Here is a 22,219-nt window from a genome sequence, read left to right on the forward strand (position 1 = left end):
AAGAAAACGCGGGCTTTAGGTGCTGGCTGGGAGGGGGGACAATTACGAGGCGGGTTGGTCGTGCGCATGTGCAGCTGCCGGGACTACAAGCTCCGTCGTGCCTTGCGCTGCATAGGCACGGCAAGGCACGCTGGGAGCTGTAGTTCTCCCGGCGTTGGGCCGGGCTCTTTCTCTCGGGGCCCGGCTCTTCTTTCCCCGCCCGTGGGCGGGCGGTGTCGGGGGTCCCCATGGCTGCGGCGGCGGAGCGGACTGACGAGCTGGTGCGGGAGTATTTGCTTTTCCGCGGCTTCACTGCCGCCCTCAAGCACCTGGATGCGGAGATCAAAGCGGACAGGGAGAAGGGCTTCCGGGTGAGCGGCGGCCGTTTCCCCCCTGCCGCCGGGGCAGGCCCCGGGGAGCCCTCCGCGTACCCGCTCCCGGGGCTGGATGGGTGGGTCGGGCAGGGCGGCAGTGCGGAACTCCCGGAGTCCCCGCGCTCCTCCGCGGAAGCGGCTTGCCTCAGGGCCGCCCCCGCCTGGGCTGGGATGGCCAGGGCGCTGGGGCCCGGTGGGCCGCGCAGGCGGGACCCCCCTCATCCCGGTGGCAGGGGCCGCCGCCAGGCCTCGTCGCCGTTTTTTGTTGGCGCAGCCTCCCGGTTGGGCGGCTTCAGCCGGTGGAACGCACTCCTCCTGTTGGTTCTGAAGCGGCGTTAGCGCAGGGCAGCGGCGATGGGCCGTGGGCTCCATCCCCCTCGCCTGCCTTCGCGGCCGGGAGTCGTGGTTCCCCTCGCGCCGTCCTCAACTGCTGTCCACGGACCTTGTGTCTGACCTGCGAACCACTAGAGGATTTTCAGCTTCGTCCCGAGAGGAGAGGGGAAGATGTGTGTACGAGAGGGCAGCGGCAGGCGGATGTCGCTTTGCCTGCATCTGTCCTCAGTCATGAGGTTTTTTATCCAGCGGGTTTGCAGGTCTGCTCCTCAATCTGGATATCTGAATCACCAGCTAACTTGCTGGATGGGTGGAAACTGGCGCGGGATTTGCCACCCTCAGAAATACAGTTTCAGTCCGTTGTGCAAGCGTCTTGTTCTGTAGCAGCAGTTGTGGGCACTGCATGTAGTGTTCTGAATAGTCAGATTTTTCTTTTAACTAGGACCGCAATCAGTATGCGTCATTATTCATAAAGTGTGTTGCTTTTATTTTTAGAGCATCAGCACTTTGCTAACGTTTAGAGGTCAGCAAACATTTGATTTAGTTGGAATGATACCGAACAAAATAGGACCACTGGGGTCACAGACTGTCCTTTCCTTTATCTGTAGGAAGCTGCGGAAGCTAGATGATGTCCTAAGATATTAAGTGATGAGGAGGAAGCAAACCACATAGTAAACAACTTTGGTAGTTGAATTTTGTATAGGGTGCGGATGTTTTTTTCTGATGCCTGTCTTGGCCATCAGAAGATCACTGAACAAAAAAATCAGTTTCCACACCACCATTGTGCCTTACTCATATGCAGAGATGATTTTCAAAGAAGCATGAGGACAAAAAGAAATCTGTTGCAGATTTCTGTGCCTGCCTTGTTAGTAGATGATATTATTAAAGATTATATTAAAGATAAAGGTACTTAAAAGATTGCAGTACAATGGACCTTCCTCTTTGTTGGCTAAATACAGCTTTTTCAGTCTAAAAGTAATAAAATTTTCCACATGTTGCACTTGAGTTTTCAACATTTAATCACATTATTCCTGTTTCTTCATATACAACTGACCTCTTTTAAAAGAAGAGGAAAAGTATTGCTTGCTTGCAATAAAACTGATCAGCTGTGTTTAATGAAATGTGATTTTTTTTTTTTTTTTTTGGTCAGAAATCTGTTTGGTTATGTTCTTTCATGTTTCTTCTTTTTTCTTGGTTTTTTTTCTTCTTTTTTTTTTTTTTGTTTGTAAAGGTGCTCCAGAGTGGAACAATGCTAACACCAAATGCAGAGAGTGTTTCAAGGGTTAGGGGTGTAGCTAATGCATAAGTGCTGGACTGTAATATTATTTGTGCGGTTAAAGCTTCTCAGCATTAAGTTACAGAAAATCTCATGTGCTGGAAGAGCCCTCATGTGACTGCAGTCTCTCTTGTTTTGCCCTCTTTAGGTGGATAAGATAGTGGACCAGCTGCAGCAGTTTGTTCAAAGCTATGATCTGGCAGCCCTGCGGGATTACTGGAGTTATCTGGACCGACGTCTTTTCAGCCGTTTGGAAGATGTGTACAGGCCAACAGTGAACAAGCTGAAAACCAGCTTATTCCGATACTACCTTGTCCATACTGTTCAGGTACTACTTGTTTTTTAGGCTTTGTTTTAAACAAAGATCCTGATGTCTGAAATCAGAGCAATAAAATACCCTTGTGAGCCTCTGGCAGGCCTGGTGGGTAAGGGACAAGCAATTAATGTGTCATACATCAGGAGTATAGTAAGGAATTTAGTGAAGACTCACATGACAACCTTGTAAGCAGGATAAAGGAAGCTCCAGCAAGAGGGTTACATGCTTAGCTGTGAGCAAGATACACTTGGATGTGAAAGCAGGTCCCCCTCAGACAGGTTGGCTGTACTGCTAGCTTAGTCCTGCTCAGCCTCTGATACCCGGAGACACCACAGGGTTTGCAAATGCCTCCCTGTGGAGCATTGCTGTGAGAACAGAGGAGGACAGGAACAGTGCTCAAAGCAATCTTCATAAGTTAAAGAAGCAGAAAAAAAAAGTCCCAAGTACCTGTATGTAGGTAGTAGTCAATTGCTCTGATGCACAATGAGGAACAATTTGGCAGGCAGCAGTAGTGCAGGGGATTGACAGGCAGGATTGTCTGTTCCTTCCACTGTAACCTGCTGGCAGGACTCAGCTGGTCCTTCCAGGCCCCACAGGCTTTACAACACCAAGAGGGTAAAAGGAGCCAGAATTAAAAAAAAAAAAAAAAAGACTACTTGCCCCTCCATGGGAGCTCAGAACCAAGGTATATTTACAGTTGTATTTGCTGTCGCTGTCTGCTGTACCTTGTGATACTTTTGAGTTCTGTACTGACTCTCATTTATATATGGATCCTGTAATTAGTCTTTTGTCTAGCATTGAAGTTGGTGGAGTTTTAGTTTATAAGAGAGAGGAGAAGTGGGCTTCAAATCTGTACAAGACAATTTGTAAGAGAAAATTAGTGCTTTTTTTGTTTGTTTGCTTTGAATCAAACAGAAAATAATGAGCTTACAAGGGAGCAAAGATTATCCTGTTGAAACTCCAGGAAAGTGAATGGAATATACTACACAGAGTAGGCTTTGGTGAACAGAACAGATGAATACCTGTAAGGAATTCATGTTCCATTTCTTGCCTTTTAGGAGTGATGTTTCCTCCTTGATTCCATTTTCTGACTGAAAATCTTTAAGGATGGGTGTTGGCGGAGGAGTCAATCTAAGGCACATTTCTGGGAATGTGCTTTTTTGTGTATTGTTTTGCCCTGTGCTTACCCAAAGGTGTGACTGTCCTGTCTGAATAATGTATCTTGAAAAGGTTTCCATCTAATACATCTGATACTTTGGTCCTGTATACAAATGCTCATGTCTGACATCAGTGCACAAACTACATTGGTTAGCTGGAAATCAGTATGATTAGTTTGATTTGCCCATAAGCAAGACTGTGGTGACTAGAAAAATGGTTGGATTAAGTGCATTTGTGAGCTTCTCCTACTGTGTTCGAGATTCTTCTATTCCCTGATGAATCTGTTAACTAACCACTTGTTTTGTTGGGTGGTGATAGTATTTATTACTGTGTTTATAACCCAGAGCAACTATTTCTAGAACCCATTTGATGGCATTAGTGGAAGCATGAGCCCTGTTCTTCTTGCTGTGTTTCAGACCGGCCGCAATGACAAGGCGCAGGAGTTTTTCCTCAAGCAGGCCTCCGAGCTCCAGAACCAGGCAGAGTGGAAGGATTGGTTTGTCCTGCCCTTCCTTCCTGCTCCAGACTCCAACCCCACGTTTGCCACCTATTTCTCCCGCCAGTGGGCAGATACATTTATTGTTTCTCTGCACAACTTTCTGAGCGTCTTATTTCAGTGCATGCATATCCTTTTCTGCAACTCCCTTGCCTTGGTGTTATGCTCACCATTAACAGTGGTGCCAAGAATATAGTATTACAGAACTTGCTGCTTTCAGGTTATTGTCTAGAGCCAAGACTTAATAGGAAGCTGGTGTTAACCAGAGGATGTTGGAATGTTTATTGTTCAATTATCTGATGATATGTTATATTCCCTGGGCATAAATAATTGTGGTTGTTGCTAGCGCTGAACTCATCCCTATGTTAGTGACTAGAAATCTTGTGCACATCTTGTTCTGAAACACTTTTTCCGCTTTGCTTGGCATAGTACAAACCAGGCATGCAAACTTGGGTCATAGTCCACAACTGAGCTAGTAGCTCCTATTAGACCCTATCACCCGAGTGATAGCTCACCATAATAGGGTAGTTCAGTGTTGGCGGAAATAACAGGTTTTGTCTCACACTACAGAGTTCTGACCTTTTTTGTTGGCTGACTGGCAGGTTTCCACAGCAGCAAGAGTACAGCTCATCTTGAACTGTTTCTTCAGTGTATACTAACACCATAATATAACCTGTTGTGTCCTCCACTTCTGGTATGTAAAAAGGAAAAATCTAAAAATCCTTGCAAAGCCTGTGTGAAATAGTGTTCTGGTTTTGGCTGGGATAGAGTTAATTTTCGTCCCAGTAGCTGGTGCAGTGCTGTGTTTTGGCTTTAGTCTGCGAACAATGCTGATAATGTACTGATGTTTTAGTTGTTGCTAAGTAGTCTTACCCTGATCAAGGACTTTTCAGAAATCTATCAGGCCTTGCCAGTGAGGAGGGGCACAAGAAGCTATTGAGGGAGCAGAGACAGGGTACCTGACCCGATCTCGCCACAGGGGTATTCCATACCCCAGCATATCATGCCCAGTATATAAACTGGGGGGAATTAGAAGGGGCTGATTGTGGTTTGGGGATGAGCTGGGCATTAGTCAGTGGGTGGTAAGCAGTTGTATTGTGCATCACTTTTTTTTCTTGGGTTTTATTCCTCTCTCTTTCCTATTATAATATTTTATTGTTATATTTTATTTCAATTATTAAACTGCTCTTACCTCAACCCATAGGTTTACCTTTTTCTGATTCTCCTCCCCATCCTGCTGCAAAGGGGGTGGAGGTGTGAGCAAGCAGCTGACTGGAGTTAAACTATGGCTAACGGTTTGGCTTAGGTAACTACACTGTTACTAGTCTAATGGCCTTGCACATACTTCCCGCTAGTAGTATGGACTAAGCAGCTTTGCCATTTTACAGGCAAATGGCAGTATGGAGTGCTGGCTCGTAGAATTAAGCCAGATGCATGCAAGCTTTTGCCTGGATTTTCTTTAACATTCCTCACCAGTTCCCGTCATTTTGAACTTTGAAGCTGAATGTCTTAGGAGCAGTCTTGTACAAGAAGAAAATGAATCCTTGCGGCATAAGGTCAGAACTGAAGTCACTGTTTTAGCTGCTGACTGCATGAGGCTGAGAGTTTTGTAAAATTGGTTCCATCCTTTCAAGACAGTTGCAGTTAAGGGCACTTATTCCAGGAAGATTGTTCTATAAGCATTTGTTATTTTGGCTTATCTTTCAGCTGTGTCCAGTAAACTTAGGGTTGCTGTTTAGGGTATTACTGTCCCTTCTCTGGAGGTGACTGTCCCTCTCCCTGTACTATCTGGTAGGTGGCTAGATAATGTGCAAGCTCCTTTCCTGCTACACTACAAAGACAAGACAAGGTGAAACTAGTAGCAAGTTAGGAGCATATATGTCTGACTTTGCGTGGAAACTTGTGAACAGCATTCAGTCACTTTCAGATTTTAGCTGATGGAACAATAGAAACTGGCAATAACTTCTGGCAGAGGCAGAACTGTTTCTTCTGAATAGCCAGTTGACTGTGGTTGACATGCAGTTAGATCACCTAATGATAACATTGTGAATGCCTGTTTTCCAACTCAAGACCTTGCAGTAAATCATGAGAAGGGCTAACCAGTTCAGACAAAATAGTGCCCATCTCCGTCTCTTGTTTTTGGCAGTATCATCAGTAGATGCTTAAAGAGACTGTATGAATATGTAACATGTGTTGTTCCTTTGCCAGTATAATTTCCTGTTAAAGAGATTTGTGAAATCTACAGTTCAAGAGCTTTATAAGCTATATATCACATGTGGATGACAGCGTACAAGTGGGAAGCCTTATTCATGCAAGGAGGACTTTTAGTTCCACTTCCTCAAACATACCAACTAAAAACTTGCTCTGTATAAATACTTAAGTAAGTTTTGTGCTTTACCTCCTGTGTTATAAAACACTATGTTGTATGTTGTGCTTCCTGTTTCAACTGTTTTGGTAGTTGATCAGGACTGTTTATTTGTCCTAAAAATGTTGAAGTCAAAGAGAATAATTGATTTCTAAATGGAGGCACTTTTTGTGAAAGAAAAATAAAGTTTGTTGCTGTAAACTGTATGGATTCAGTGGTTCAGGCAAATTTTGATAGGAGAGTTCTGCAAAGATGGTCAGTAAATAGGGACAGCAGGATAAGGTATGTTTTGAAATTGAGCTCTTTTATTTCCTCGATTTTTGTATTCTATACTTTTAGTCAAAGTAAAGCTGGTTTTTGTGGTTTTGGTTTTTTGGGGATTTTTTTTTTGTTTGTTTGTTTTGCTTTGTTTTTATTTTGTATGCAGATTGATATAATTTACAGACTGGATAAGTGTTCTCTGACAAATAGTAGAGGTAAAATTAGACTTCTTTTTGGAGAGCTGATCAGGTCAGAAAAGGAAGAGGCTACCTATAGAATCATAGAATGGTTAGGGTTACAAAGTGCCCTTCAGGTACTGGAAGGCTGCTATGAGGTCTCACGCAGCCTTGTCTTCTCCAGGCTGAACAGCCCCAACTTTCTCAGCCTGTCTTCATATGGGAGGTGCTCCAGGCACCCTCATGACCTTCCTCTGGACTTCTCCAGTAGCTCCATGTCCTTTTTATGTTGAGGACATCAGAACTGCACACAGTGCTCAAAGTAGGGGTTTAAATAAAAAATGCTGTGAATAAATACTGAATTTGATGCTAGTTGAAATTAAGTAGTGATTCTGATTTCACTGTTGAAACAACACAAGTACAGGAATAACAAGCTGAATTTCTGAAGCTCCTTTTCCTTGTAATTTCTTTCCTTAAATACTATGATGAAAGGAAAACGAAGAATAACATCTGAAAAACATATTTGTGAAAATAGAAAAGCCTAAGGAACTCTTATTGTGAACAAGAGTCACAGGCATAAAAAGATCTGTCCTGAGGTTCCTTTCTGCTAAGGAGGGGAAAAGAAAAAAAGCTCTTCCCCTTAATGAGATAAATCTCACTGTCAAGCTTGGGAGGGAGTTGGGCAGTGCACAGAGCTGGATTTCAGCATGACCTGATGGCATTGGCTTCAGTACACTGTGCCAGCTCACTGAACCCTTAGCTGTGGGAAGATTACCTTCTAGGCTCAGTGCCCATACATCACTGCTGCCAGTCACATGCATTGCCCTGGCCTTGAAATGCCTGCATGGAGTGGCTGATCAGCTTTGCTGTAGCTGGCTCTTGCTTTCCAGCACCATTAATGTCCCTACAGCAGCAGTTCAAGGAGAAGAGTGAAGGATTTTAAGTGGGCCCCAGTTTCATGTGTGTAAAGTACTGACTATTTTGACTACTTGGACTTATGTGATGCTCAGCTAGTCAGAACAACTTTCTTCTGTCCACATCCTTATAGGGTTGTTGAAATAAAAGGAGTAAACAGCCTTGGCAAGTGGAAAGGAGGTGAATTTCAGTGACCCTCTGTTTACTTGGCTCTCTTGTTGTAGCTGTTTGCTTTGCAGGCTGAATCCTCCCGCATGAAGAAAGAGGAAGTGGAGGTGGAACAAGCAGTCATGCATCACAAGTTGCCTGCATATGTGGCTAACATGGATCGACTAGGGGACTCTGAGCTGTGAGTGCCTGCAAGGGACGGGCTCTACTGCTTTTAATGGATTAAGGAGGACCCTGAAGGGTCATTTCCTTGTTTCCTGCTCTGCAAATCAATGCAGAAAGGCATCCAAGTAGAAATTCTGGTGACCTAAGTGGTTTAATGGGAGAATTCATGATGGGCATCTCTCGCACCATTTGGGAGAGAGATATTTGCCAATCAGTAAGAGCCCAAGCACACATGGAAGTGATTCTGCTCTGCTCTCAGCAGCAAGGTGGTATGGGCAGCCAGGGTACTGATAGCAGTGCAATACCCAGCTGTATTGCTCAAATAAAGTAGGTTGTCTCTTGACTTTTACTTGCATTAGTGCCTGCAGAGCAGTAGGTGAGTGTCCTATGTTAGAATCATAGAATCATAGAATAGTTAGGGTTGGAAAGGACCTCAAGATCATCTAGTTCTGTAGCCACTGTTACTGTATAATCCAGAGGGGCCATTGTTATAGAGAGATGCTTTCTTACTTTTGCAAAGTCAAGGAAAAAGGAGTTTCTCTTCTGTGAGGCTCAGAATTCTTCATAGACGTGCTGCAGTTAAGGTGTGTTCTATGGCTGCATCTTCTGTATTCCTGTCTGTGGAAATTAGGCAACATACACAGTGATACAGCTTGTTTAATTGTTTCTTTTTGCCCCATTATGCAGTCATGCAAAGCAAGTCTGGGAGTTTGAATTCATTGTGTTAGAGATTTGTTGTTTTTTTTCTTGCTTTAAAAGGATCTGAAAGCAAATGTATCTATCTCAGTGCAAGGTATTAATAACTGTCAGGGCTTTCACTTTCTCATGTTCTTCTTTCACTTCAGATGGGAGGGGGATTCATCAAATTAATCTGCTGACAAGGACAAATAAAAGTTTTAGCAGAGACCACACACGAAGCTTTAATTTTAGTGTAAAAATTGTCCGATTAAATAGACCTAAATTGTTCACCAGATACTTGGATAATTGCTCTGCACTTTCTGCATGGGACAGGCTACAGAGTTTGAGATTTTTCTTGTTTGTTTTGTTTAACCTCTTTAAGTGGAAAACCCTGATGTTCATCTGCACACAGGGGGGAGAGTGACATGTAGGATGGGATCATTTATTCCCATATTCATATTTGCCCATTTGTATTGGAAAAACTTGTCTAAGAAGTGGCAGGTTTTTTGTGTGCAACTTGTCTGTTAGTCTGGGGGCTAGTTCTGGTTGCTTTTTCCATGTCTCTGCTCAGCCCAAAACCCAGCTTTGGTAGAAGTGTTCCTTCCTAGAAGAGAGAATAGACACAGTGCAGATGATGGTACTTCACTTCTGCATGCTGCTCTGCTCTGAAGGAGCTGTAGCAGAGTGAGGTCAGACAATTATGTTCTGGGAAGCAGCTGCTGCTCTTAGCGTTGTGGGCTGAGCAGGGAGGTGTGTGTAATCACAGAAATGGGCCTAAAATTTCTTGGCTTTGGGTCCAGGTTTTGAGATATTCAGGGCCTGTGCTTTAGAATTGCTGAACATGACTTGCTAAACACCTGAGGGTATTCAGTGAAACAATGAATACTGAATGCCCCTCAAAGTAGGGCTATGTTACACTTTGACTTGGGAATCACAGCTGAATAGGTTCTTTGGAAATCTGGATTCCCCTGCCTTTCCTTTGAGATCTTTCTGAACTCACCAAATGGAGTGGAAGGAATTTGAGGTGCCCCTTTGAGCCTGCTATCTCAATGGCATCTCTGAGAAATGAGCTTTGGTTACAGTAATTTTAATGTTCTGCTCCAGGCACCAAGAGGGTGTTTTAGAACTGTGTTTTAACGCATAGTGGTCCATCAGCTTGGAAAGGAACATCTGTCCTCCAGTGGGTCAAACAGCTGGCACTTGTTGGGTGGTCTTTGATGTTGTCTGGCTACACTTTCATATTCTGTTTGGTGTTTTTGTTTGGCTTGTGTTTTATTTATCTTTATTTTTTATTAGCAATATGACCTGCAGTCAGAGGGGTACTGCACATTCTCTCCAGTCCCGGGGAGGCTTTCTGTCCTCTTTTCTTTCCCAAAGTAAAAAGAGCCCTTCCAGACCAGCCCATCCAAGTGGGGCTTCTCCAACACAGACCAGCAGTGTGCTGCTAGGAAAGAAAGAATCAACAAACCATCAGGTAATTCTTGACTGGGTTTGTTGAAAGGTGTTCGGTGTCCAAGGAGGTAACTTGCAGCACAGCACTGTTCCAAGCTTTTGTGTGCACCTGAAAAAAAAAGAAATATCCTTTCCTTCCTTGGAAGTGTGTGGTGGGTTTGAACGCAGCACAAACACAGCTGCTGTTGTCTGGGAGGCTTCTGGAGCCCTTGCAGGTGCTTGGTTTCTTTGCCTCCCCTTTTGCTCTTTGCTTTGCAGCCTAGCAAAAGTGTAACTTGGCCAAATTGTTCCTTTGCCTTCCAGAGTGCCAAAGGAAAAGAAGGAGCAGTGAGCTCTAAGGATGGGAAGAGCCATTTCAGTGGCTTAGCAGGTGAATCGAGTTCCCTGCAGCAGCGGCAGAAGCGTCTGCAAGAACATGGGAAGGAAAGGAAGGAACTTCTGTCAAAAGGAACCTTCCAGGTACTGGGCAACACTGTAAGGTTGGGAGGCAGAGGGCTGGTATTTCTGTAATTTTTTGTGCTAATTGGTAAAACAAGTGCAAGTGTTCCCGTTTAGCTTCTGAATTGCTACTCAGATCTAACTGTATCACAGGTTAATCTGTAGTTAATCAAGTCCTTCTGCATTCGGTTTACTTCTGTGTCCCTGGAAGAGAATCAGTATTGACATTTCAGATGGAAGAAGAGTTGTTTTTTCCCATGATACTTTCAACAGGCTGGTCCTGGGGAGGGTATGTTTCATCTACCTGAATGGTTATGTTCAAATATCTTGTTATAATCCCCATTCCATTAACCAAGCAGTGGACTTGGCTCACCCATCCTGCCCAAGTGAATTCTCTCCCGGTTTGTGCAGGCTCTGCGTAGGACAGATAAAAATTGATAGGAAGTTTTCCTGGGTAGGCGTAAAAATACCGTCAGCAGCAAAGTTTGCTTTTCTGAGGTTTTTGCACTGTATGTTGCAGTTTTGCCTGGGGGTGTGCCCTGCTTTCTAATCAAATAAAATAATAAACTGTGTCTTGGAATTTAATCATGAAATAATAAAACCGTGTCTTGGATTTTAACCACTGAAGGTCAACAGACTACTACTGTTCACGTGTGTATTTTCTGGCTTTCAGAAGCCATGTGGTCAGAGGATACAGAGCACAGGAATGATGGCAATGTCTTAGTCATGTTTACTTTGGCTGTATGAGACACTGTGCCTTGTGGGAGAGCCAGTGATGAAGGACTGTTGCCTATTGGCCATGTGTGGCTTTTCTGTGGTGGGGGGGAGTGGTGCTTTAGAGAGGAAATGTTACTTCACCACTAAATGTTCAAAGTTACGAGGGAACCTTTCAATTAATGTCTCATCTAAAACATTTTAATTAAACAGTGTTTGGAAAATTGCAAAGCCTGGTTTCCCAATAAGTATTCGTTGACTTTCCTATTTTTGTGATGTTCCAGGTTAAGACAGTGTTTTCGTGGCTTTGTAAAAGCTGCTTCTGGTGCTCTTGGGGAAGCTGATCCTGTTCAGCTTTCTGTTGTGCTCAACACACGTGAGCAGAAAGGAAACTGAGAGGCAGCACTGTTTCTTTCACATGAGTCTCGTTCATTGGTTATCTTCTCACATTAACTAATACAGAGAGGGGCATTCTTGGATTTATTTCCCAGTCTTTTCCAGCTATGTGACTTTGCTTGATTTGATTATTCAGTGTGTGACCCTGAATAATGTTGCTCAAGATGTGAAGCTACTGTAAATAAGGCAAGGATGTATTAGGGAACAGGGATTCAAAACCATCAATACTAACACCATTTTGGGGCACTTCATCTTCAGAAAATGGTTTAGCAGAGGAATGCTTACAGATGTTTTACTGGGTTATGTGCTGTATCTGTTTCTTGGTCAGCTTCTGGTAGTAAGGGAAGATTAAGCTGCTTTCAAACACTGTACTGCAGTACAGATCTCGTCTCGTTCATATACCTTTACTTTCCAAAATTCCTTTTATGCTGTCTGCCCTGTCAAATTGGGGTTTAAGCTTATGGCCTTGAGTCTACCATTGTCCTAAGTCAGTTGGCTGCAGTTGTTGCCTCATTGTGCACAAATTCAGTCTCTGGCAGATGAGAATAATCCATCCACTGGGGCTTACCATCCATCAAGAGTTTTTGTGCAGATTACTGAAGTGCAAATTATACCAACCTAACTTGTGCTGAAGAATGCAAGAATTCCTAGAAATATGTTGATTTCCTTGTAAATCTGTCCCCTGATGGCATCAAAATGGGCCTCTGGTACCAGCTGATGTATGCCAAAGCGATGTTGTGGTTTGTTTTAAAGTGTATGGCTGGGAACATGGAGGGGGATATAAGGGACTCTACAACTAAGGAAGCCATATTAAATGGTGCAGTTGTGCAACACACCATCATTGTGCTCAGAAAGGTCCCTGGCAGAATGTGTGTTGAGCTGAGAGTGCTTCTTTTCCAGTGTAGCTTTTTGGTTGTTTTTTTTTTTCTCCCATCAGACTGGGGTGGCTGAAGAGCTTGATCTGGAGGTGCTGCTGCTTCCTTGTATTTCACACAGGATTTCTTCCTTCAGGGCCAAAGTGCTGAGAAGAAAACAGATACTAGCACAGCTGAGATGGAGCCATGCTCAGAGCTACCTGCAGAGCAAACAGAGACTTCGGCCAAAATGCCTGCCAGCAATGCAGAGGCTGTGGGTGTCCGGCACGAGCAGCCTTTCATCGTTCTGAGCCAGGAGGAGTATGGGGAGCACCATTCATCCATCATGTACTGCAGGTAATGGACTGGCAGAAGAAGCCTCTCGTCGAAGGCTCTGTAGAGGCTGTCTGGCCTCTTTTCCCAGCCTCTGTTCTGTCCAGCACATTGTGCATGTACTCTTGGCTGTAGGGCAGTAAAGTTGGCGTGAATGATAATAGCCTGTAGGTTGTGCAGTGAGAATGGACAGAGATTTTTGTGACTGGGAGATGCCAGTCAGGAAGAAACTCCCTGGGAAAGCAAGGTGATACTGCTTAAGGGCATTATACTTTACATGTGGAGCTTGGTGCACTTCATTGCGGAAGGGGCATGAAGTGGTGCAAGGAAGTTCTGATTCCTGCAGAAGGAATTGGAGTGTGGGCAGGAGAGGAAGGATTACTGGGGCATATATTTACATCTAAGAACTTCAGGGAGAGAAAAAAATCCAATCAGTTTCCTTCTGCCCATAGGGTTGATTGTTCTGGACGGCGGGTGGCCAGCTTGGATGTGGACGGGGTCATCAAAGTGTGGTCTTTTAATCCCATAATGCAAACTAAAGCTTCATCCATTTCCAAATCTCCATTGCTCTCTCTGGAATGGGCAACCAAGCGTGATCGGCTGGTGAGTAGTTTGCTTGTAGAGGCTTGAGAAACATGTCAGATGATTTGGGGCTGTGCTGCTGCCCACTAACTTCTACATAGTTGCATTGTGGATAAGCTCAGGGCAACAGCTAGTTTCCACTTAGTGGGACATGGGGAACTGAAGTCTAAGAAAACTAGAGTGAGGAGTGTACCCTGTGTATTGATCAAGGAGTTCAGTAGCAGTAGCAGGCAGTTTTTCTCCTTCCTAGTAGCTGGTGCAGTGCTGTGTTTTGACTTTCAGCCTGGGATCAGAGCTGATAACACTGATGTTTTTAGTTGTTGGTCACGAACTAGAAGGTAGGGAAGCCAAGCAGCTGGGATCACTTGCTAGAGAAGTGGGAATTGACAAAGCAATTGTAAGAAAGAAAAAGTCCCTCAGTCTTTGGAGGCGGCTCTTGGCAGCTGTGAAAGAAAGGTTTCCATACAAAGACGATGTTATGAGTCGTTCGGCCAAGTGGACTACTTTAAACAAAGGCATCCAGTCTCTGAGGGAATCGGCCATTGTAGAGATGATCTATCACATCAAGCCAAATAACGGGGATATACCCATAGACCCAGATGAAGTCGAATGTACACAACCCAAGTGGCGAAAACTAACACTGAATGCACCGTCATCATATACCCATTCATTGGCAACAGTAACCTGGAATGACATAGTACCACTAAGAGTGGATGAAATGATTCATAAACTCCAAGAGTTCGAAGACAATCTCACCTCTTCTTCTTCATCATGTGATGATGACTCCTGATCAAATGCTGGACCGGGTGGTGAATACATTGTTTCTTCATCTTGCTTCCCCCTTCTTGCCTCTTTTTTGCTCTTTCTCTTGCTTACAGGGGTAACCGCTATTGGTACGAATTGGTCCTCTGGTTTAGCTGCAGTGATTATCACTGTGGTTTGAGTAGCAATTGTACTTGTTGCTGGGGGTGGTGTAGCTGCTGTGCTTGGAGCTGGGGTAGCCGTGCTGTCTGTTGCAGTCGAAGTTTGAGTAGCGCCCCACGGGAATGTCACCAGAGGAGGAGGTGATGCATGCTGAAGAGGCCCCACCATATAATAAACTGTCAGAAAGCGAAAAACAGTGTGCCTTGTTTACTGATGGGTCCTGCCATATTGCGGGAAAGCATCGGAGATGGAAGGCAGCTGTATGGAGTCCTCGGCGACAAGTTACTGAAGGAGAGGGTGAATCGAGTCAGTTTGGCGAGGTGAAAGCCATCCAGCTGGCCCTGGACATTGCTGAACAAGAAAAGTGGCCAGTACTTTACCTCTACACTGACTCATGGATGGTGGCAAATGCCCTGTGGGGGTGGTTGCAGCAGTGGAAGCAGAGCAACTGGCAATGCAGAGGTAAACCCATCTGGGCTGCTGCACTGTGGCAAGATATCGCTGCCCGGGTGCAGCACCTGGTGGTGAAGGTATGCCATGTAGATGCCCATGTACCCAAGAGTCGGGCCACTGAAGAACACCAGAACAACCAACAAGTGGATAAAGCTGCTAAGATTGAAGTGGCTCAGATGGACTTAGATTGGCAACATAAAGGTGAATTATTTTTGGCCTGGTGGGCCCATGACACTGCAGGCCATCAGGGCAGAGATGCAACATATAGATGGGTTCCACCCCTTGACAGCTTGATGGCATCAGGGTACAATGTGCACCGGTATCTACTAGAGCCTTATACTTCTGTGGGACTGATGTGGCAGGCCATCTGATCCACACAGTCCAGTAAATCCGATTGTCCCCTACCTCCACACTGAACAACCCGGGACAACTGGTTGCCTCTGAGACAGAAGTTCTGAAGATGCTGTGGAAGTACAGTGGCAGATTAGAAGCAGTTCCTTTAAGAAAAGTGCCTCTCTTCAGGCAGAGGAGGCAGCCACTTGGCAGGCAAGAGCCAGCCTGGTGCAACAGCCCATGGGAACCCTGCAGCAGGGATCTGTGGGGCTTTATTCTTTATTCACTCACACCCTGGGCCAAAAGCAGAGTAGGGGGGAGCATGGATCCGGTGTTGTCATTCTACTTGTGCAGGTGTGAAAAGGGCTTTCTGGCCAGTTTTATACTGGTGCCTTATGAATTGGGGGTTGCTGTGTGCATAAGGAGCTCAGGGTTTGTTTAAATATCAGGACAGTTTAAATGTTTCCTATAGCACTGTTTTTTTTTTCTAGTTCTCTTAGTAGAGAGGAGCCTTAAATTATATGCATTCTTCTGAGTCCTGGAGCTGTTGCTAGTGTTTCATGAGCTCCCTTGCTGAAGAGACAGGGCTGTATGCAAAGGCAGGCCTGCAACCAGGGGATTATTGTACACATTCTGGCACTGACAGTGTGTTGCTACTAAACTCCATAATGCCACCTGTGAAGAGCTGGTGCTATAGCTTGTCTTCCTTTTCTTTTGCTCTTAGAGAGGAAGTTGTCCATGCTGTTGGTCTGATGTTTCTTCTGCTTTGTGGAGTTTATTTCCTGCTTGCCGATAGATTCTTTTTTCTGAAATTTATGGGGATTTTGCAGCAAATCAGGTTCTCAATTAAGAAGGATCTGCCTTGTTTAGTTTCTTATGGTAATGCATCCCTCCATGGTTTTGCTTTTGATTTAAATTGTAGCACCACTCGTAAAGCATGTGTGAGCCCTTCTGGATGACTTAATTCTCCGCCGTATGAAAGGAGGTGGCTTCTGCTATTTTCCTCTTAAACTTGTTAATTCTGTGTTACTCGTTCTTGCTCCCCTAGATATTGAGACTCCATGTAAGTCTGGCATCCTATAATGTTGAGCCACAGTCTAGAAAGTAGCTTTTAGTCCACCTTTTTGCCTATTGGATCCTTTTCTTGCTGGAAAGCAGTGCTTCTACTTTGACTTCTGTGGCTTTGGGGTAGTCTTACTCAGCATGATATGCAGAGGAAGACAGGATGTGCCCTAATGGAGTGATGTTTAATCTGAATGCATAAACAGGAAAAAAAAATTGTGATGTTGATTGTTGGACAGTGTCATTGTACTCTTCACTCACATTCCTTTCATCTCCTCCTTGCTGGTTTCAAGCTATTGCTTGGCAGTGGGGTTGGGACGGTTCGTCTTTATGACACAGAAGCAAAGAAGAATCTCTGTGAAATCAGCATTGATGAAGACATGCCCAGGTAACTCTGGAATACTGGTTTTTGTATATAAATACAGATATTGCTGGTTTTGACTGTGAAAAGGTAGGTGAAGTCTCAATGTTCCCGCTGCTTTCCTGCAACTGGAGGACTGTAACCTTCGTCCAGAAGGCGGTCCCTGTCTGAGCAGCATAAAGCTGCTTAGTTAAATGGGAAATGTGCAAAATCAGTCTAAGCATTTGAATTCTGCCCTCCTGTACAATGCATCCTGTCTGGGAGAGCTTGTAGTTGAGGGTTGTGCTTGAGGCAGCCGCTGGAAAGGCAGTTCAGACTGTTTGCTGTGTTTCAGGATCCTCTCGCTTGCCTGCAGCCCAAGCGGTGCCTCGTTTGTGTGTTCTGCAGCAGCCCAGAGCCCCATCTCGCACATGGACTTCTCAGCAGTCAGCTCTGGGGGCAGAAGCATGAACCAAGTTCCTGGGAAGCTGCTACTGTGGGACACTAAAACGATGAAGCAGCAGGTACTTGCTTTCCTGTCTCAGACTGCTTGCTTAGAATGAGTGTCTTCTGTTTCAGTGTGTAGGAGCTCTCTTTCTAAATTATGCTTTCTTTTCAATCCTCTACTTTTAGCCCCCTTCCTGCTTTCCCCTCTGTCACATGCAGGAGAAAAATGAATAGTGTAAGCAGCTTTTGGGATTGGGTAGAGGTTTTTGTTGTCTTGGTATATTGTTTTTTGGGGGGTTTATTTTTGTTGTTTTTTGTGTTTGTGTTTTTGGTTTTGGGTTTTGTTTGGGGTTTTTTTTGTGGGGGGGAGGGGGTGTTGCTTTGTGGTTTTTTTTTTTTTTTTGTGGACTATGCCTCCTGCACAGTTTATGACTGAAAATGTCCCAAGTGGAGTGAATGATTCTTTGCTCAGGTTTTCTCCAGTTGAGCTACATTGAAGGGTTTTCTTTGCTATTTCCCCTGCCCTGCCTGCTTTTGAGTGAAGTGCTTCATTCAGAGGTTTCATCTTGTGTTATCTTCTCCATTGTTTCAATTTAAATGGGTCAGATTCTGGCAGGGAATCCTCATTACATTCCTTACCTTTGCTCTTAAGAAATGCTGTCCCTGATGTGTAGGAGAAAGCAACATACTCGGGCGAATGCCTGCCAGAAGCTGGGTTTGCAGCCTTGAGGCCATGGCCAAGAAAGCTGTGGCTTGGCTGACGTGGATTGTTGTGTTAGTGTCACAGTAAAATGCAGCTGCCAGCCTTAAAGCCTATAATCATGAGAGGTAAAAGGTTCCAAACTGGAGGAGTTCTTGCTGCTAGATACAGTCTTTCCTTCCTCTCCTGGAGATCAGCTCCTCAGCACCCCAGAGCTCCATTTCTCAGCATTAATGCAAACTTTCCCTTCCAGCTGCAGTTCTCTCTGGAGCCTGAGCCCATTGCTATTAACTGCACAGCTTTCAACCACAATGGCAACCTGCTGGTCACCGGTGCTGCAGATGGGATTGTTCGTCTTTTTGGTATGGTGGAAAAGGCCCTGGGGGTGTTGGTTGACAGGCAGCTGAATATGAGCCAGCTTGTGTCCAGGAGGCCAAGAAGGCCAGTGGCATCCTGGACTGTATCGACACTGGTGTGGCCAGCAGGGCCAGGGCAGTGATCATCCCCCTGTACTCAGCACTGGTGAGGTCACACCTTGATCACTGTTCAGTTCTGGGCCCCTCAGTGCAAAAGAGATGTTGAGGTGCTGGAGCAGGTCCAGAGAACGGCAGCAAAGCTGGTGAAAGGTCTGGAGCACAAGTCTGATGAGGAACAGCTGAGGGAATTGGGGTTGTGTAGTCTGGAGAAGGGAAGGCTCAGGGGGGACCTTACCACTCTCTACAGCTACCTGAAAGGAGGATGTAGTGAGGTGGGGGTTGCTCTTTGCTCCCAAGTAACAAGTAATAGGATGAGGGGAAGAGGACAAGCTGTGCCAAGGGAGGTTTAGATTGGATATTAAGAAATTTTTTTTCACCAAAAGGATCATCAAGCATTGGAACAGGCTGGCCAGGGAACTGGTGGAGTTGCCACCCCTGGAGGTATTTAAAGGATGTGTAGATGTTGTCAGGGCCATGTTTTAGTGTTGGACTTGGCAGTCCTGGGGTAACAGCTGGATTTGATTATCTTTAAAGGTCACTTCTAACCTAAATGTCGCTGTGAAACTGGGCATTGAGGTGGCCCCTTGGTGTCCCTAGCTGGCTGCCCCTAGCACCCTTCTTCCTCCAGCAGGGAGGCAGCTGTGGGACATGCTTGAACACCAAGGTGGAAGCTATTTTCTCTCCACAATAGCTCTCAGGAGGGAATTGTAATAAACCTTTTTCTGGGCAATACTGGCTGGTGACCTTGGTAGTGCTGCTAGACCTGTTGTTTCCCTCCTGCTGAGGAGCAGATGACTTGCCCTGGAGCCATGTGGTCTTGGGTGTGCCATGTAGCAGTACCACTGCCAGAGGCTGAGTCTTGAGGAAAGGAATTAATGTGTGACCTTCTAGTTGAAGGCAAGGGTTTCCCATCTTTCCTTCTTCCCTGAGCAATTTCTGTTTCTCAGGTTTTGTCCTCTTCAGCCTGTCCTTGTAGTAAAAGCAGTTTGGGCCTGCCTCTTCTATGAATGTGAATAAGGGATCTGCTATTGGCTCGGTTGCTGAGCTGGAGGCTGCAGGCCTGTATCTAGGAGGACAGAACTGGCAGCAGCTGTGAGGGTGGAGAAGGGGGAAGAAGAATAAAGGTGTCAGTGGGGCTTAGATGCAGAATGCCTGCAGTTGACCGTGAGCAGCCCTGTAAAGTTAGGGGAAGAGGTGCCTAATTACAGGCAATGATTTTTTTTGTGGTCAGTGTAAGAGCCACATGCAGGAGGATAAGCACAGGGTGCTAGGATTGTCTCTTGGGCTTCCCCAGACTGGTTTAGAGGGCTGGGGCAGAGACCTCATTAACATAAAGGACTTCTCTCTCTTCAGCTCAGCTGTGTGTGAGTATGAGTTGTGTTCAGTACTAGCTCTCCCCTCAGATATGCAGCAGCATGAATGCGCCATGAGCTGGAAGGCACACGATGGGGAAGTCTACTCCGTTGAGTTCAGCTGTGATGAGAACACAGTGTACAGCATAGGCGAGGATGGCAAGGTAGGCTCTGGGTGACCTTCTACTGCTCAGCTGACTGAGATACCTTCTGGAGTCTTCTCCATGTGGTGGGGATAGCAGTAAAAATAGCCTCAGAATCTGGGGATCTGCGGGCTGCTGACTGTAATCATAGATGTGCAGCACCATCCTGCTCCGTGCAGTTTCTGTAGAGAGAGTGTCTGGAAAGCTGGAGCTGTCTCAGACCTTGCCTGCAAATCCTGCTATTGGTAACATCCCCTTCCTAGGGAATCCATGTGAAGATGACCTCTCTGTGCCCCTGGCATCACCACATTACAGATCTGGGGATTCCCCAAGGAGCAGATCTTTGACCACTTTGTATAAATTTCCTTGTCAGCAGCTCCCTTATAGTTGCTTATAATAAAAGGCTTCAATTTCTGCAGTTCCACAGTCTTGAGCAGTAGAGATGTGGCTCAGGGAGGGATCCACCTGCCTGAAGGTGGGGCTGGTGAGAGTTAAGTGAATTCCCACCAGGATCCTGCATGCAATGTGGAAGGACACATAGGCAGCAGTGCTAGTGGAAGGTAGAGCCTATGTTTGCCTGGATAGTAGGCACGCTGCAGCCTTTGCGGCTTGCGTTTTATAGATTGTCACTTAGATACACATGTCAAAATGCCGTATTCTGTTTGTGAGGAATAGCCAGTTGGCTTAAAAGAGGAATGGCCCCTCTGCTTTCATCCCAGTCAATGTAACTATGGGCTTTTGTAATCTCTTTTTGTCCTTCTAGTTTATTCAGTGGAATATTCACAGAAGTGGCTTGAAGGTGTCTGAGTACCATCTTCCGACCGAAGCTACGGGTCCTTTTGTTCTGTCTGGGTACAGTGGCTACAAGCAAGTCCAGTTCCCACGAGGAAGGCTTTTTGCTTTTGACTCTGAGGGCAACTATATGTTGACATGTTCCTCTACTGGGGGAGTAATTTTTAAAGTAAGTCTGAGAAGTGGTGGGGAATACTCTTACGCATCCATACAAGCTCTTGCACTACAAGGCTACAACACCAGCAGCTAGAGGTTCTTGAGCAGCATGTACCCATCCCTGCTCTGTGAAAGTTGCTGCTCAGTTTGATGTGGTGTTTAGCAAGTGTTTGAACCCCCTGTACGTGTTTGGCTTTCTCTATGTAGGCAGAGTATGGATGCTGCATGTTCTTCAGCTTAGGTGCAGCAGTTTTCCTTAGTGCCCAGGTGCCTAGGATGAAGTTTTGGGTTTTTTTTAATGTATTGATACATGCCAGTTCTTTGCCAAATATGTGATTGTTGGCTGATGCTCATCTTTAATCTGCCTTGTGTGCTTGCTGCTACTATGTTAGTCCCAGCCTGATTATGTGCTCTTAGTGTACACTGAAATTAAGGGTAAGGCTGGATGGTTCCAAGTACCCAAATTTCTGTGCCACTGCAACAGGTGGTTACTGATTGCAGCCCCCTTGCCTGATTCTTTAGTCATTACAGATGAGTATAAGCCACTGCAAGGCGAATTAGAATTTTTACTTTGCATCTGGGGCATTCCGAGCACCCATGCTAACATGAGTTATAGCTTAGGCCTATGTGCTCCTCATCAGTTTGTGCTCTTAGACTGCCTTGCTGAATTCCTGCAGCTCAGCCGATGTCAGAAGCTGAGAACACATGCTTCTGTCATGAGACTGGAAATCTAATTCAGCATGCGTGCTACATACCTTTCAACTTCTGATTTTTGGCTTAATTATGTATGCTGATAAGAATGTGGAGTCTGTAGCACGCTTTGGCTTCTGTTGGTGCACTGCCCCTGCCCAAGAAGCTTGCCTCCTTAAAACCTTATGTTTTCCTTCTTTTAGTTAAATGGTGAGGAAAAGGTTCTGGAGAGCTGCCTTTCCCTGGGAGGACACAGAGCTCCCGTTGTCACAGTGGATTGGAGCACGGCCATGGACTGCGGGACCTGCCTCACTGCCTCTATGGATGGGAAGATTAAATTAACAACCTTACTGGCTCAAAAGTCTTAACCTGGGTAGTGCTGAAGGAAAAGAGCAACAGCCTTGACAGAAACAGTGTTAACTCCACAGGAACAAACTGCATGGGAGAGAGAAGGCAACACTGTCCCTCTTCTCATTGTAGCTTTTGTCTCTTGACAAACATTAAATACATTTGGCAAACCACTGTGCAATAGAGTGCTGATATGGGACCAAATCAGTGGCAGCACTGAAAAATGGAGTCTCCAGTGACCCGTTATAGCAGCTGCGATCCCTCCATTGGGGAATCTTGAGTAGCACGTGGCTACAAGGCTTGGTGTCTGCAACGATTGCTGCCATCTTTGTGCCTGGCAATGCTGGATACAGTCTGAAGTTGTTTTGTCTGTTGCCGACACAGTTACAGCTAAGAGGAGGTCAGACTTGGGCAAAAGGTTCGTGAAAAAAGCAGGCAGGAGGTCTGTCCAAATAAGACTGGGCCTGTGTGAATGTATGTATCGGTATGAAATGTCTGGATCAGCAGAGACATCTGTGTGTTAAAAACACAGCTTCATGGAGGCTGGCCCTGGCCTGGCCTGCCCAAAGCAGTC

The 22,219-nt window shown here is 45.5% G+C and overlaps 1 protein-coding gene across 4 annotated transcripts; it reads left to right on the plus strand.

The window, feature by feature from the left end:
• The first annotated feature begins 147 nt into the window (after positions 1-147).
• WDR91 (WD repeat domain 91) lies at positions 148-21,815 on the plus strand. Of its 4 annotated transcripts, none has more exons than XM_065671616.1 (15): positions 163-350; positions 2,111-2,290; positions 3,853-4,059; positions 5,405-5,488; positions 7,874-7,998; positions 9,957-10,134; positions 10,416-10,571; positions 12,672-12,871; positions 13,300-13,450; positions 16,495-16,589; positions 16,897-17,065; positions 17,942-18,050; positions 19,568-19,680; positions 20,423-20,620; positions 21,501-21,815. In XM_065671616.1, exons 1-15 carry the CDS (start codon positions 228-230, stop codon positions 21,663-21,665), a joined length of 2,253 nt encoding a protein of 750 aa, XP_065527688.1. In that variant the 5' UTR covers positions 163-227; the 3' UTR covers positions 21,666-21,815. The 4 variants fall into 4 exon arrangements, with proteins under 4 accessions (XP_065527705.1, XP_065527688.1, XP_065527697.1 ...); XM_065671625.1 differs by lacking the exon at positions 163-350 and adding an exon at positions 508-946; XM_065671633.1 differs by lacking the exons at positions 19,568-19,680; positions 21,501-21,815 and having other exon boundaries at positions 148-350; positions 20,423-20,555.
• The last annotated feature ends 404 nt before the right edge of the window (positions 21,816-22,219 follow it).

The sequence above is a fragment of the Lathamus discolor genome, chromosome 1 (genome assembly GCF_037157495.1).
Source record: "Lathamus discolor isolate bLatDis1 chromosome 1, bLatDis1.hap1, whole genome shotgun sequence".
Lineage (NCBI taxonomy): Eukaryota > Metazoa > Chordata > Aves > Psittaciformes > Psittacidae > Lathamus > Lathamus discolor.

Excerpts from the sequence above, each read along its gene's own strand:
- WDR91 (XM_065671616.1), top strand. The coding sequence starts at position 228 with ATGGCTGCGGCGGCGGAGCGGACTGACGAGCTGGTGCGGGAGTATTTG. Across the intron at positions 5,489-7,873 it reads ATGAATCCTTGCGGCATAAG|CTGTTTGCTTTGCAGGCTGA; the intron begins GTCAGAACTGAA and ends CTCTTGTTGTAG. Across the intron at positions 10,135-10,415 it reads AAGAATCAACAAACCATCAG|AGTGCCAAAGGAAAAGAAGG; the intron begins GTAATTCTTGAC and ends TTTGCCTTCCAG.